The sequence below is a fragment of the Acomys russatus genome, chromosome 28, assembly GCF_903995435.1.
Source record: "Acomys russatus chromosome 28, mAcoRus1.1, whole genome shotgun sequence".
NCBI lineage: Eukaryota > Metazoa > Chordata > Mammalia > Rodentia > Muridae > Acomys > Acomys russatus.
The window spans coordinates 23,378,828-23,390,950 of record NC_067164.1 but is presented as its reverse complement, the minus strand read 5'-3'; the positions used below and the strand labels follow the sequence as shown (position 1 = coordinate 23,390,950).

Sequence of the window (12,123 nt, the reverse complement as noted above, 5' to 3'; positions counted from 1 at the left end):
GGTTGCAACCTTTCAGCATTATTTTTCTGAGCATCAGGAAATTCTCCTAGTCCGTGCTGCTTGCTCTGTGTACCCACAGGAAGGTGGCTATCATCTCTTTTCTCCAAATGGCAGCCTAGAGGTCAAGTGTATATTCGAGCTTTCTTTTTATATCTAGTGTTGCCAGGACTAGTCTATAATGGCTTTTATAACTTTAGTCATCTTTGGGTGTAACTGGGGGTAATCAAACTCAGAAATAGCTTCAAATCCAATGTCACTGCATCGTACTCAATGTCCTGTTGCTGTGAAGAGGCACAGTGACTATGGCAACTCTTCAGAGGGTTAGTCCACACCATCGTGGTGGGGAGCATGGTGGCAGCAGGCAGGTGTGGACCTGGAGAAGTAGTCCAGAGCTGCATCCTGATGTGCAGAGCTTGGTCCTGGCATGGGTTCTAACAAGTTCACACCTCCTAATCCTTCTAATCTTTAAAAAGAATTCCACTCTCTGGTGCCTTAAATATTCAAATATATGAGCCTGTGGGGACCATTTTTATTCAAACCACCACATACTGCTTCTGTATTCTTTTTGTATTATAACTTCATTGAAATGTCTTATATGCATCTTCAAATTCACTTTTATCTCTGTGCATGCACGCACGTATGTGAGTGCAGGTGTGCACTTGGCACAGAGCACATCTGGAAGTCAGAAGACAGCCTTGGTGTCAGTTCTCACCTTGTTGGGAGCTCCTGTTGTCTACTGCTCAGAACACTAGACTAGCCAGCTCCTTGAGCCTCCGGCACTCCTGCTTCACCCTCCATTCTCTGTTAGGCCTGCTGGGATTGGGCACAGTGGGCATTGGCTTTTGTGTGCAGGTTTGAGGTGCTCATGCTCATGTGGGAAGGGCTTTAGCCGCTGAGCCAGCCACCTTCCTGCCCAGTGAGGGCTGTGCAGTCACCATCACTGACCACACTTCTCCCACTTCCTCAGTATCTTTTCCCTAGTCTGTCACCTTATAGCAGCTGCTGTCCTGTAAACCAGAGTACCCCTTGTACAGAGCTGTCACCTAAGGCACTCCGTGTCTCTATGTTGTAGCTACTAGCCTGCCAGTCGCCTTCAGAAGTTTAAGGAAGGAAGAATCTCATTGACATCATGATGACTTTTTTATACAAAGACTTTTTCATTTATTGTTTAGGACAGTCCTTTCCCCCCGCCCCCAATATTTTTCCATCCTTGAGACCAGGCTCTCAGCTTTCCTCTTTCATGAGTGAAACACCAGGTGATATCCTTCCTACCCTATCTGCCTAGCCCCCACCCCCCCCCCCCCCCCCCCCTCAAGGCTATAGAAACGGCAGGAGCAGGCTTTAGAATTACACTTAATTGCCCTGGACCAAGTTCTTCAGTCTGTTGCCAACATGTTACCTGAGTTTATCCGTGTTTATCCATCAGGGTTCTGTCCTCTGCCAGCCAGCTCACCTTACGGTTTTAGGTCTAACAGCCATCCTTGTTTGGATAGCTCTGCAGTGACTGGCTGTTTCTTCCCTTCCACCTCCTGTTCCCAGCACTCGCAGAGGGTCAGCTCTTGCACATGTCCCAGGTCTCTGACATGCCCTCCTTTACCCACCCCTGTGCTGGCGCTACCTGCTCTTCCATGCTGCTTGCACTCTCCGTTCTGCCTTTTCCTGTTTCTTGCAATGCGAGTTGGATTGTTTTTCATCTCTTACATACTACTACCAAGTAAATTTTCCATTGGGCTATTTTCTTTTTCTTTTCCTTTCTTTCTTTCTTTCCTTCCTTCTCCCCTCCCACCCCCAAGACAGGGTTTCTCTTGTAGCCCTAGTTGTCCTGGACTCACTTTGTCAACCAGGCTGGCCTCAAACTCAGAGAGATCTGCCTTCCTCTGCCTCCCTGAAAGCTGGGATTAAAGGGGTGAGCCACCATTCCCAGCCCCTTTTGTGCTGTTTCAGTAATATTTAGGTATCTGAGGCCTCCCTAGAAACTTCTCATTGCCTATAGAATTAAAACCACAGAATAAGATTGGGCATGAAAGATCTCTGTAAGTTCAAGGCCAGCCTGGTTTACATAGCAAGGTCCAGGTCCACCAGAACTACATAGAGAGACCCTGTTTCAAACAAAACAAAAAACAGAGCCAGGCATGGTGGCACACGCCCTCCATCCCAGCACTCGGGAGACAGAGGCAGGCAAATCTGTGGATCACTGGAGTTTGAGGCCAACAGCCAAGATAACATAGAGAAACCGTGTCTCACAATACAACAACAACAAAAAGCCAAAAACAAAACAAAACAAAAAAGAATAAATATATACATTTCTACCTTAACATTCAAAGTTTTCCAGCAAAAGTTTCCACTTCTCATACTCAGTCTACAAAGAGGCTCTGCCTTCACCAGTACTGGATGCTGAGGGCCTCTCACTGTGGTGTCCTCTATGAACTCTTTCCATAGTCTCGTTTTTTTTTTTTTGTTTTTTTGTTTTTTTTTTTGCCAATACATGTATATTCTCTTCTTTGAAATCTTAAGGCACTTTATCTTTTCTTCTTCTTCCTCTTCCTCCTCTTCCTTTTTTTGGGGGTGGGGAAGGGGTTTCTCTGTGTAGCCTTGGCTGTCTTGTACTCACTTTGTAGACCAGGCTGGCCTCAAACTCACAGATCCATCTGCTTCTGCCTCCCTGAGTGCTGGGATTAAAGGCATGAGCCACCACACACGGCTCCACTTTATTTTCTTTAAAGATTTTTTTTTTTTTAAATTTAAATATAATCACTTTTTACTCCGTTCTTTCCCTCTCTCCATCACTTCCCTCACACGCCTTTGTTTTCCCTGAAATTCATTAGCTCTGTTTCTTTAATTGTTGTTAGACAGACAAACAGACACACACACACACACACACACACACTCATAAATAAAACCTGCTTAGTCTCTATAAAGTTACTTGTAAGGTTATGATTTTAGTATTTGTGAGTTTGGAGAGATGACTCAACAGCAAAGGGAGCACATGCTGCTCTTGCAGAGGACCTGGATTCAGTTCCCACATGGCAGCTCAGCAATCGCCGTGACTCCATTTTTATGGCATTTGACACACTATTTGAGCCCCCATAGGCACCAGACATGCTTGGGGTGCACAGACAAAAGGCAGGCAGGCAGGCAAACCACAGATACACATAAGATAATTCTAAAAACATGTTTTAAGTAGTTTTTCTTTACTTGGGCACTTGCCTAGTCTGTTCAGCAATACAATCTTGAGTGCAAGTGTTTTATACTTCAGTTTCCTGGGGCGCATGGGCTGGAATATCGTTTATATAGAAGCAGTGGTTACAGTAACAGCCATGGTAATGACAGCTGAGGTTTATTGAGCACTTGCTATCTGGTGGGACCTATTGTAAACCACTTGAGGGAATTGACTGTTAATCCCTACACCTAATCTGGGTGTTTACTACCGATGTTGAAGATGCCATCACAGTTAAAAATGGCAGAACTGGGGCTTGGACCACTGGCTCTTCTGACTTTAGAACTCATTCTTTTAAAATTATTAGTGTGTGTTTGCATTCATGTGACTGTGTGCATATATTTGAATGTGTGTATGTGCATGTATGCTCATGGATTCGTATGGATGTGCATGTATGTGTGTGGGTATGTATGTGAGTTTGTTCGTGTGTGTGTGTGTGTGTGTGTGTGTGTGTGTGTGTCAGAGTTGTGGGAGTTGGTGTTTTTCTTCCATCATGTGGATCCTAGGGATTGAATTCAGTCTACCTGCTGAGCCATCTTGCCAGCGCAAGGACTTAGATTCTTAACCATTTTGCCCTGTGGTCTCTTGTAAATATGGTGTTGTGTAAGCATGATCTTTTCTGTAGCTTAAAGAAAAACACAGAAGTTAGAAATAGCAGCACAGAGTGATGTACTTAGCTGAACTCGTAAATGGCAGTGCATTTATTTGTGCAGTCTTGTTTAAGGCTTGTGAGCACAGGCTACAGGAATGTCAGCAGGATGCTTTGACCTGCAGATAGCCCCTCACCTGGGTGGAGCGTTCACCTTAGAGTTAAATTTGCTGGGTGGAGTAAGCAACTTGAAAAGGTAACTGATTTGTTTGTTTTCTTGGTTTTTGTTTTTTTGTTTTGTTTTGTTTTGTTTTTATTTGAGACTAGGTCTCCTTGTAGCCCTGGATGGCCTGGAACTCATTAGGTAGTTCAGGGAAGCCTCCAACTCAGAGATCAACTTGCTTTTGCCTCCTAAGAAAGGTAATTATCTTGGATTCAAGATTGCTTCAAGGGATGGAGAGGTGGCTCAGAGGTTAAGAGCACTGACTGTTCTTCCAGAGGTCTAGAGTTCAATTCCCAGCAACCACATGGTGGCTCACAACCATCTCTAATATGATCTAATGCCCTCTTCTGGCCTGCAGGTGAACATGCAGGCAGAGCACTGTATACATAATAAATAAATCTATATAAAAAAACATTTTCAAAATGAGAATTAGGTGAATGCTTTAAGCTATTTCATAAGCATATCTTGAAGGATAAGTATTCTTAAGTTTTTTGAGTACCATTTTCTATAAATAAGTTTTTTTTCTTTTTCTTTTTAAAGCAAAACCAGTGGTTGTTAATACCACCCCTGTACGGATGTCGGTTCCATTTGTCCCAGCTCAGGCCGTTAAACAAGTAAGTATTGCGTAGCTCTCAGTCCTCCCTCCCCACTCCAAAGGGCAATTTACTGTTTAGTTACAACATTTAGTTATAAGAAGCTGGCATGGTAGCACACTCATTTAATCCCAGCACTTGGGAGGCAATGCCATGTGGCTCTCTGACTTCAAGGCCAGCCCTGGCCTACAGAGTGAGTTCCAGGACAGCAATGGCTACACAGAGAAACCCTGTTTTGAAAAATTGGAAAAAAAAATATGTATAAGAGATTTATGTTGAATTAAGTATATGGTTTTTTTTTTTTTTATTTAGTCACAAAATTTCTTTATTTTTAATTTTTATTTTTTTAAGGTTGTTCCCAAAGCAGTCAATTCAGGTTCCCAGATCGTCACTACTAGCCAGCCACAGCAACGGCTGATCATGCCTGCCACAGCACTGCCTCAGATCCAGCCCAACCTCACAAGCCTGCCCCCAGGCACTGTGTTGGCACCAGCTCCAGGAACGGGGAATGTGGGCTATGCAGTGCTTCCCGCTCAGTATGTCACTCAGGTACGTGGGGGTGGGCGTGTGCATGGGCCTGGGCCTGGGCCTCAGAGTGTCTGCTCGCCATGTTCTAAGGACAGTGAAGCATCAACTGCATTGGAACACTTCTTCCTAAATGCCATAGTAATTGAACATTTGGATTTATTTCTTTGTTTAGAATTTAGAAATATACAGCACAAATAAGATTTAAAAGTTGGGCAATTTGGAATAGTTGGGTAATAGGGCAAGACTATAGATAAAGAGTTTTTAAACTTTACATTAAAAATTAGAATTGTGGTGAATTTAGTAAAGATTGCACCTACACTTACATTCATCTGCACACACAGATATAATGCTACTGGCTTGTGCTTGAAAATAAACTGTAAGGTACATTTCTTGGGGGCTTTTTTTTTCTCAGACAGGATCTAACTCTAGCCTAGGCTGGCTTGGAAGTCATCATGCTTCCTGCTGCCTTTAGAGTACTGGGAGGACAGGCAGCTTTTTTCAGCTAAGGTGTCGTATCTTGAGAGAGAGAGAGAGACGGGGCGGGGGGAGAGAAGAAGAGGCGTCTATGTATTAGCATGATGTGTGTGTGCATCCATGATGAGCGCGTGTCTGCAGGAGAGTGCATATCACAGTGTGCACTCACCTGTTCAGGTGAGAGGCTAGTGTCTTCTTCCATTCCTCTGTACTTTTTACACCAAGGCATGGCCTGTGACTTGAACTCCAAACTTGGCAAATTAGGTACCTTGCTTCTGAGATCCTGTCTCCACCTTCCAAGCACTAGATTATAGGTGGGTCACACAAACCTGTGCATTTACATGGGTGCTAGGTGGGGATCAAACTCTGGTCTTCTCTCTTGTATGGCAAACACTTTGCCTACTGCGCCATCTCCCTACCCCTCAAGATGTCATGGCTTAGTGACTTGTTCCTGTCATCTGGGCATCTTCAGAATGGAGGTCAAGTTGTTTGAGAGTACTGATAACATGAAGCAGACGCAGATGGAAGTTTCCTTTGTTATGTAAGATCAAGTGAATGAGCACCATGTCCCACACTGTGGAACTGATGAGTCCTGATGACAAGAGAATGGAAACCACATGCGTTCCTTGCGATGTACAGTATCTTGTGTGGCTACAATTAAAACAGAGTTCAGTATTCTTACCATAACACTTCATATGATTTTACAACAGTGCAGAATAGAAGGCGTGCATGGTCTGCTCCACCCCATTGTTTGTAATGTGATAAATAATACAGTACCTATCTCACAAGTGGGCACATTGCATTTGTTAGTTTTTTGGTTTGGTTTGGTTTTTCGAGACAGAATTTTTCTGTGTACCCCTGGCTGTGCTGGACTCGCTTTGCAGACCAGGCTGGCCTCGAACTCAACAGTGATCCGCCTGCCTCTGCCTCCCGAGTGCTGGGATTAAAGGCGTGCGCCACCACCACCTGGCACATTTTTTGGTTAATAGATGTTACTTGTGTACTTGCAGGATGTTCACCTAGAATTTCCTGTAATTCTGACATAGTCTTTTGTGTCTGTAGCATTCAATGCTGTAAAATACTCATGCTGTTTCACCAGTATTGGCTGGGGTCTTTGGAAACATACCATGAGGTTTATATGAAATTCTTCATTGCTTTTTCTGTTTGGGCAGACATGCTTCTCACTCATTGTTTTGTCTGAGACTGCTATCCATTTTTGCAAATATTATCTGAACTTTTTTTTTTTTTTTTTTTTGCCAATAGTTACAGCAGTCTTCGTATGTGTCTATCGGAAGCAACTCGAATTTTACTGGAACATCTGGCATCCAGACACAGGCAAGGCTTCCATTCAATGGGTGAGTATTTTGAAATTACGTAAATTAAATGATTAAGTCAGTTCAAGTACAACATTAAATAGATTTATTCCAAACATATTGCATTTGGTTTTCCCTTTAAAGCTATTGATTTATCCAAAGTACTGTTTTGAAATACTTCAAGTGGAAAGTTTAGAGACACTCAGTGAAGGGCTCGCTTGCGTCCTTGCCAGCGTTGCCATGTTCCCCTCACTGTTGCTGTCCCTGTGTTGAACTTCAGCTTCAGTCGCTGGTTAGCGTGGTCGCTGCTTTGTGCTATCAGCCTGTGAGCAGCACTGAGTCAGCCTCCTCTTCCACACACTCCCTTCCCCTGCCCTCCTCAGGAAACCCTAGGAGTTTGAAGCTGTTTTCATCCTCAGGTCTTTCCATGGGAAGAGCATGTGTGACATATTTGTAAGCATTTGTTGGTCATAGTTTTTAAAGTGTAAATGGAACAACCTAGTAAAGTTTTGTTGGAAATGGATGCATCTGTTAATGTTTTACTTTAGGAGGAATTTATGGATTGAAGTTTTTTTTCTCATTTTAAGTAATTATTTTAATTGATTGAAATTATTTTTTTGTGTGTGTTGTGTGTCTGGATAGCATAATCCCATCAGAGTCTGCCAGTCGGCCCAGAAAACCTTGTAACTGTACAAAATCGCTGTGTTTGAAATTGTGAGTACTTTTATTATTACTTGCTTATTTGGTACAACTAAAAATGTCCTTAAAATTAAATGAAACTAGTTGGGCATGGTAGTACAAGCCAAATGATCCTAACACTTGAAAATGGATTTAAAGGGATCCTCTGTTACATAGTGCTAGCCTGAGCTACATGGAACCATTTGGTAGGTAAACGGTAGATAGATAGGACAGATAGATGGATGATAGATAGATCTAATTAAAAGTTCCTAACAGACAAATTTTATTAAGTCTAAACAATTTAAATAAATGTAGATGTGAATGATTGAACACATGCTGCAGCATAAAAACTGTCCATTCACTGATTCAGAAGAGAATAATCTGGGTGTTGATGCCCCATTGGCTATATTCCTAGCACTGAAGAGACTGGGGCAGGAGGATTGACAGGCATTCAGGCTTATCCTGGACTATCTATGATAGTGAGTTGGGGACAGCCTAGGCCACAGTGCAAGACCCTGACTGGAAAAACAAAAACCAAACAAAAACAGAAGGAATAAATTGTAGAGTCCCTCATATGCCAGTAGGGTTGAGGGACTCAGAAAAATGAGACATAGGTTATGTCTCAATATTAACAAGTTTGATCTTATTTATGACCTTATATGTGGTCCCCTAAGTCAGGGAATACTTGTAATTTTAAGAGCCATTGGATGAGGGCCCAGAGAGTTAGTTAAGAGTACTTGATTCTCTTGCAGAAGACCAGGGTTCAGTTCCCAGCACCTAAATAGTTTCTCTCAGGGCTTCCTTCCGACTCCCTCTTCTGACCTCCGTGGGCACCAGGCATGCATGTGATACACATACATACATGAAGGCAAAACACTCGTGCACATCCATCCATCCATCCATCCACATACATGATCATTGGATGATTAATTTTCTCACTAGGATTAGAATAAAGGATTTGGCATGGGAAGTTCAGTGAAAAGCACTGGTTCTATTGCGGTTTGGGATCCCAAGCGCTACTGTTCTAACTTCTCTGAGTCCCTAGGAAATATGAGGCCCGACTCCTTTTTCTCAGAGTTTTGAAATAACTCATTTAAGGGTACATCAGATCACACAGTTTTTGTGTTGGCATTTGTTAGTTGGACTGAGTTTTTAGGATGAAATTCTAGAATTGGTGGCTCTCATATTTGAGTGTCCATCTGTATGTATTGTTTTTAACTCTATATCTAAGTATCTCTGAGTACATTCTAAAATGTACCACATTTATAATGTATATAGAAGTATATATATACATAATCAAGTATTGCTAATTTTGTTTTAAAATAATGTTTTAATCTTATTCTGCTTTTATCTTCAGATACTGTGATTGCTTTGCAAATGGTGAATTTTGCAACAACTGCAATTGTACTAATTGTTACAACAATCTGGAACATGAAAACGAAAGACAAAAAGCAATAAAGGTGATTCTTTTCATTTAACTGACAAAAACTCCTTTTACCCATTTTTAAAGAACTAGTGGCTTTACAGAGATAAATTCTTTACCTTTGAAGTGTGTATGTTGAACCCGTGACCTGACCTGAGTTGTGTTGTCTGTCCAAAAGGCATGCCTTGACAGAAACCCGGAAGCCTTTAAGCCGAAGATAGGGAAAGGGAAGGAGGGGGAGTCAGATCGGCGGCACAGCAAAGGCTGCAACTGCAAACGCTCAGGGTGCCTGAAAAACTACTGTGAGTGCTATGAGGTGAGCTGCTGCTGGGGGAAGGGAATCTAGCCATCTTTTGAAAACCTTTCCTCAAAATTGGCAAATCAGTGTGCCGTTACATTTGAAAATGTGTTTGAGGAAGGCCTGGGACCTTCCTGGCGGGGCTTGAGGAAGGCCGGCCCTTAGGCTCATCACTCACTGGCTACACGTTTATGACTTAACGGTCATTGCATGAAAGCATGTCAATCAGAATGGCAGTGTATTGACTTTTCACATAAAGTATTAACATAGCCATGTAATGACTACAGCGCAGCTCCTCAGCCAAGGCACAGTGCTGCCCACCTAGCACCATGGGCTTTTTAGATATATATGGACACCACATAGCCTACAGTCCAAGGTAGGCCTGAAACAAAAGGTCGTCTTTACTAAGCTGCTAGTCCTCCCTTGAGGAGGACTGCTCTGCAGGAGGGAGCACATGGGATACCACAGGTGTGTCACTGCTCTCTCTGAGCTCACTGAATTCCTTCGCACTGCCTCCGTGACCCTTGGCCAGCTGTTTGTTCCTGGGCTGGCTGTCTTCACTGAAGAATGTAGTTGCTGCTCTGCCTTGACAGATCATGTGTAAAACTATTTGCTCCCTGCTTCAGACATGGTCTTAAGCTATTTTTTATTTTCAAAGCTTAAATGTAACAATCTGCCTATGTCTGATATTAACACTTTGGGTTGAGTCATTCCTATAGTTAGCTCTTCTACATTAACACTCTTTCAAATATCATTTTCAGAGGGAAACTTCCCCTACCCCCAATTCTGACAGAAAACCTATCCTTTCACATGGTAAACTATCACTACTAATGCCTATGCTCTTCCTTGGGAAAGAATCTCCTCTATTCTACTACCTTCTCCCATATAAAAGTGATCATATTAAGGTTTGTTGTTGTTGTTTTTCTGAGACAGGGTTTCTCTGTGTATCCTGGACTCCCTTTGTAGACCAGGCTGGCCTCTAACTCACAGAGATCCACTTGCCTCTGCCTCCCGAGTGCTGGGATCAAAGGTGTGCACCACCACGCCCAGCTCGTATTAAGGTTTTGTGTGCAGTATCTTTCTAATTAAGTATTTGTGAATTTACTATGTAAAAAGTCAAGTAGTGATTGATACAGCTCAATGGTAGAGCACTTGCCCAGAATGCTTAAGCCCAGCACATATTTATCCACAACAAATAATGTAATCCAAAAGTCAGCTCCTCTCAGAGCAGGAACTAATGCTATATTATTAGTTCCACTGTCAGTACAAATAAGAAGTATGTGAAGTCTTTGTTTTATTTTATTTTGTAATTCACTTTATAGCCTGATTGTAGCCACCCTCCCTCCTCCCAGGCCCATCATCACACCCCCATGCCCTTATCCTCAGAGAAGGGCAGGCCCCCCCCATGGGTATCAACCACTCTAGCACATCAAGTCGCAGCAGGACTAAATGCATCCTCTCACACTGAGACCAGACAAGGCAGCCGCGCTATGGGAAAGGGATCCAAAGGCAGACAGAGTCAGAGGCAGCCCCTGCTCTAACTGTTAGGAGACCCACATGAAGAACAAGCCGCTCATCTGCTATATATGTGTAGTGAATCTAGACCCAGCCCATGCACGCTCTTTGATTGGTGGTTCAGACTCTGTGAGCCCCTATGGCCCAGGTTAGTTGACTCTGTAGATCTTGTGGTACCCTTGATCCCTCCTGTTCCCTGAACCCTTTCTCTGACTCTTCCACAAGATTCCCTGAGCTCCACCTATTATTTGGATGAGAGTCTTTGCATCTGTTTTCATTATCTGCTGGATGAAGCCTCTCAGAGGACAGCTATGCTAGGCTCCTGTCTGCAAGCATAGCAGAGTAGCATTAATAGTGACAGGGGTTGGCTCTCTCCCATAGGGTGTTCTCAGGTTGGGCCAGTCAGTGGTTGGCCATTCCCTCAATCTCTGCTCCATTTATCCCTTCACTACTTATAGACAGGGCAGATTTTGAGTTAAGGTTTTGGGGTGGGTTGGTGTTCCTCTCCTCCACTGGAAGTCACACCTGGCTATGGCACTTTCAGGCTCCATGTCCCCTGCTGCTAGTAACCTCAGCTAGGGCCACCTCTGTAGACTCCTTGAAGCCTCCCCCATCCCAGAGGTGACCTCACTGATTTCAGTTCTCTCTCCCAGCCTTCTTCCCCGCCCCCTGCTGACCGTACCCCTGGTCCTCTCCCACCTAGGTCCCTCCCTCCATCTACTTCAGATGTGTGTTTCCCCTTGTGAGTGAGATCTAGGCATCCTCCCATGGGTCCTCCTTAGTTTCTTTTGGTCTGTAAATTGTAGCCTGGTTATCTTATGCTTAAAGCTAATATCCACTTATAAATGAGTATATACCATGTGTGTTTTTCTGGGTCTGGGTTAACTCACTCAAGATGGTATTTTCTAGTTCCATCCATTTGCCTGCAAGTTTTATGATATCCTTATTTTTAATAGCTGAGTAGTATTCCATTGTGTAAATGTACTGCTGTTTCTTTATCCATTCTTTGGTTGAGGTACATCTAGGTTGTTTCTAGTTTCTGCCAATTATGAATAAAGCTGCTGTGAACATAGTTGAGCAAGTGTCCTTGTGGTATGGTAGAGTCTTTTGGGTACATACCCAGGAGTGGTATATTTGGGTCTTGAGATAGAACTATTTCCAATTTTCTGAGGAAGCGCCAGATTGATTTCCTTGCACTCCCCCCAGCAGTGGAGGGGTGTGCCCTTTGCTTTATATCCTTGCCAGCATGTGCTGTCACTTGACTTTTTGATC

At 43.3% G+C, this 12,123-nt stretch overlaps 1 protein-coding gene across 1 annotated transcript in view; it reads left to right on the top strand.

The window, feature by feature from the left end:
• Window positions 1-12,123, top strand: part of Lin54 (lin-54 DREAM MuvB core complex component) — a 69,870-nt gene that overhangs the window by 46,820 nt on the left and 10,927 nt on the right. The window contains exons 6-11 of the mRNA XM_051170211.1: window positions 4,570-4,643; window positions 4,974-5,171; window positions 6,888-6,979; window positions 7,580-7,651; window positions 8,973-9,075; window positions 9,217-9,354. Of these exons, the coding sequence (XP_051026168.1) occupies window positions 4,570-4,643; window positions 4,974-5,171; window positions 6,888-6,979; window positions 7,580-7,651; window positions 8,973-9,075; window positions 9,217-9,354 (677 nt within the window). The remainder of the gene's footprint in view (window positions 1-4,569; window positions 4,644-4,973; window positions 5,172-6,887; window positions 6,980-7,579; window positions 7,652-8,972; window positions 9,076-9,216; window positions 9,355-12,123) is intronic.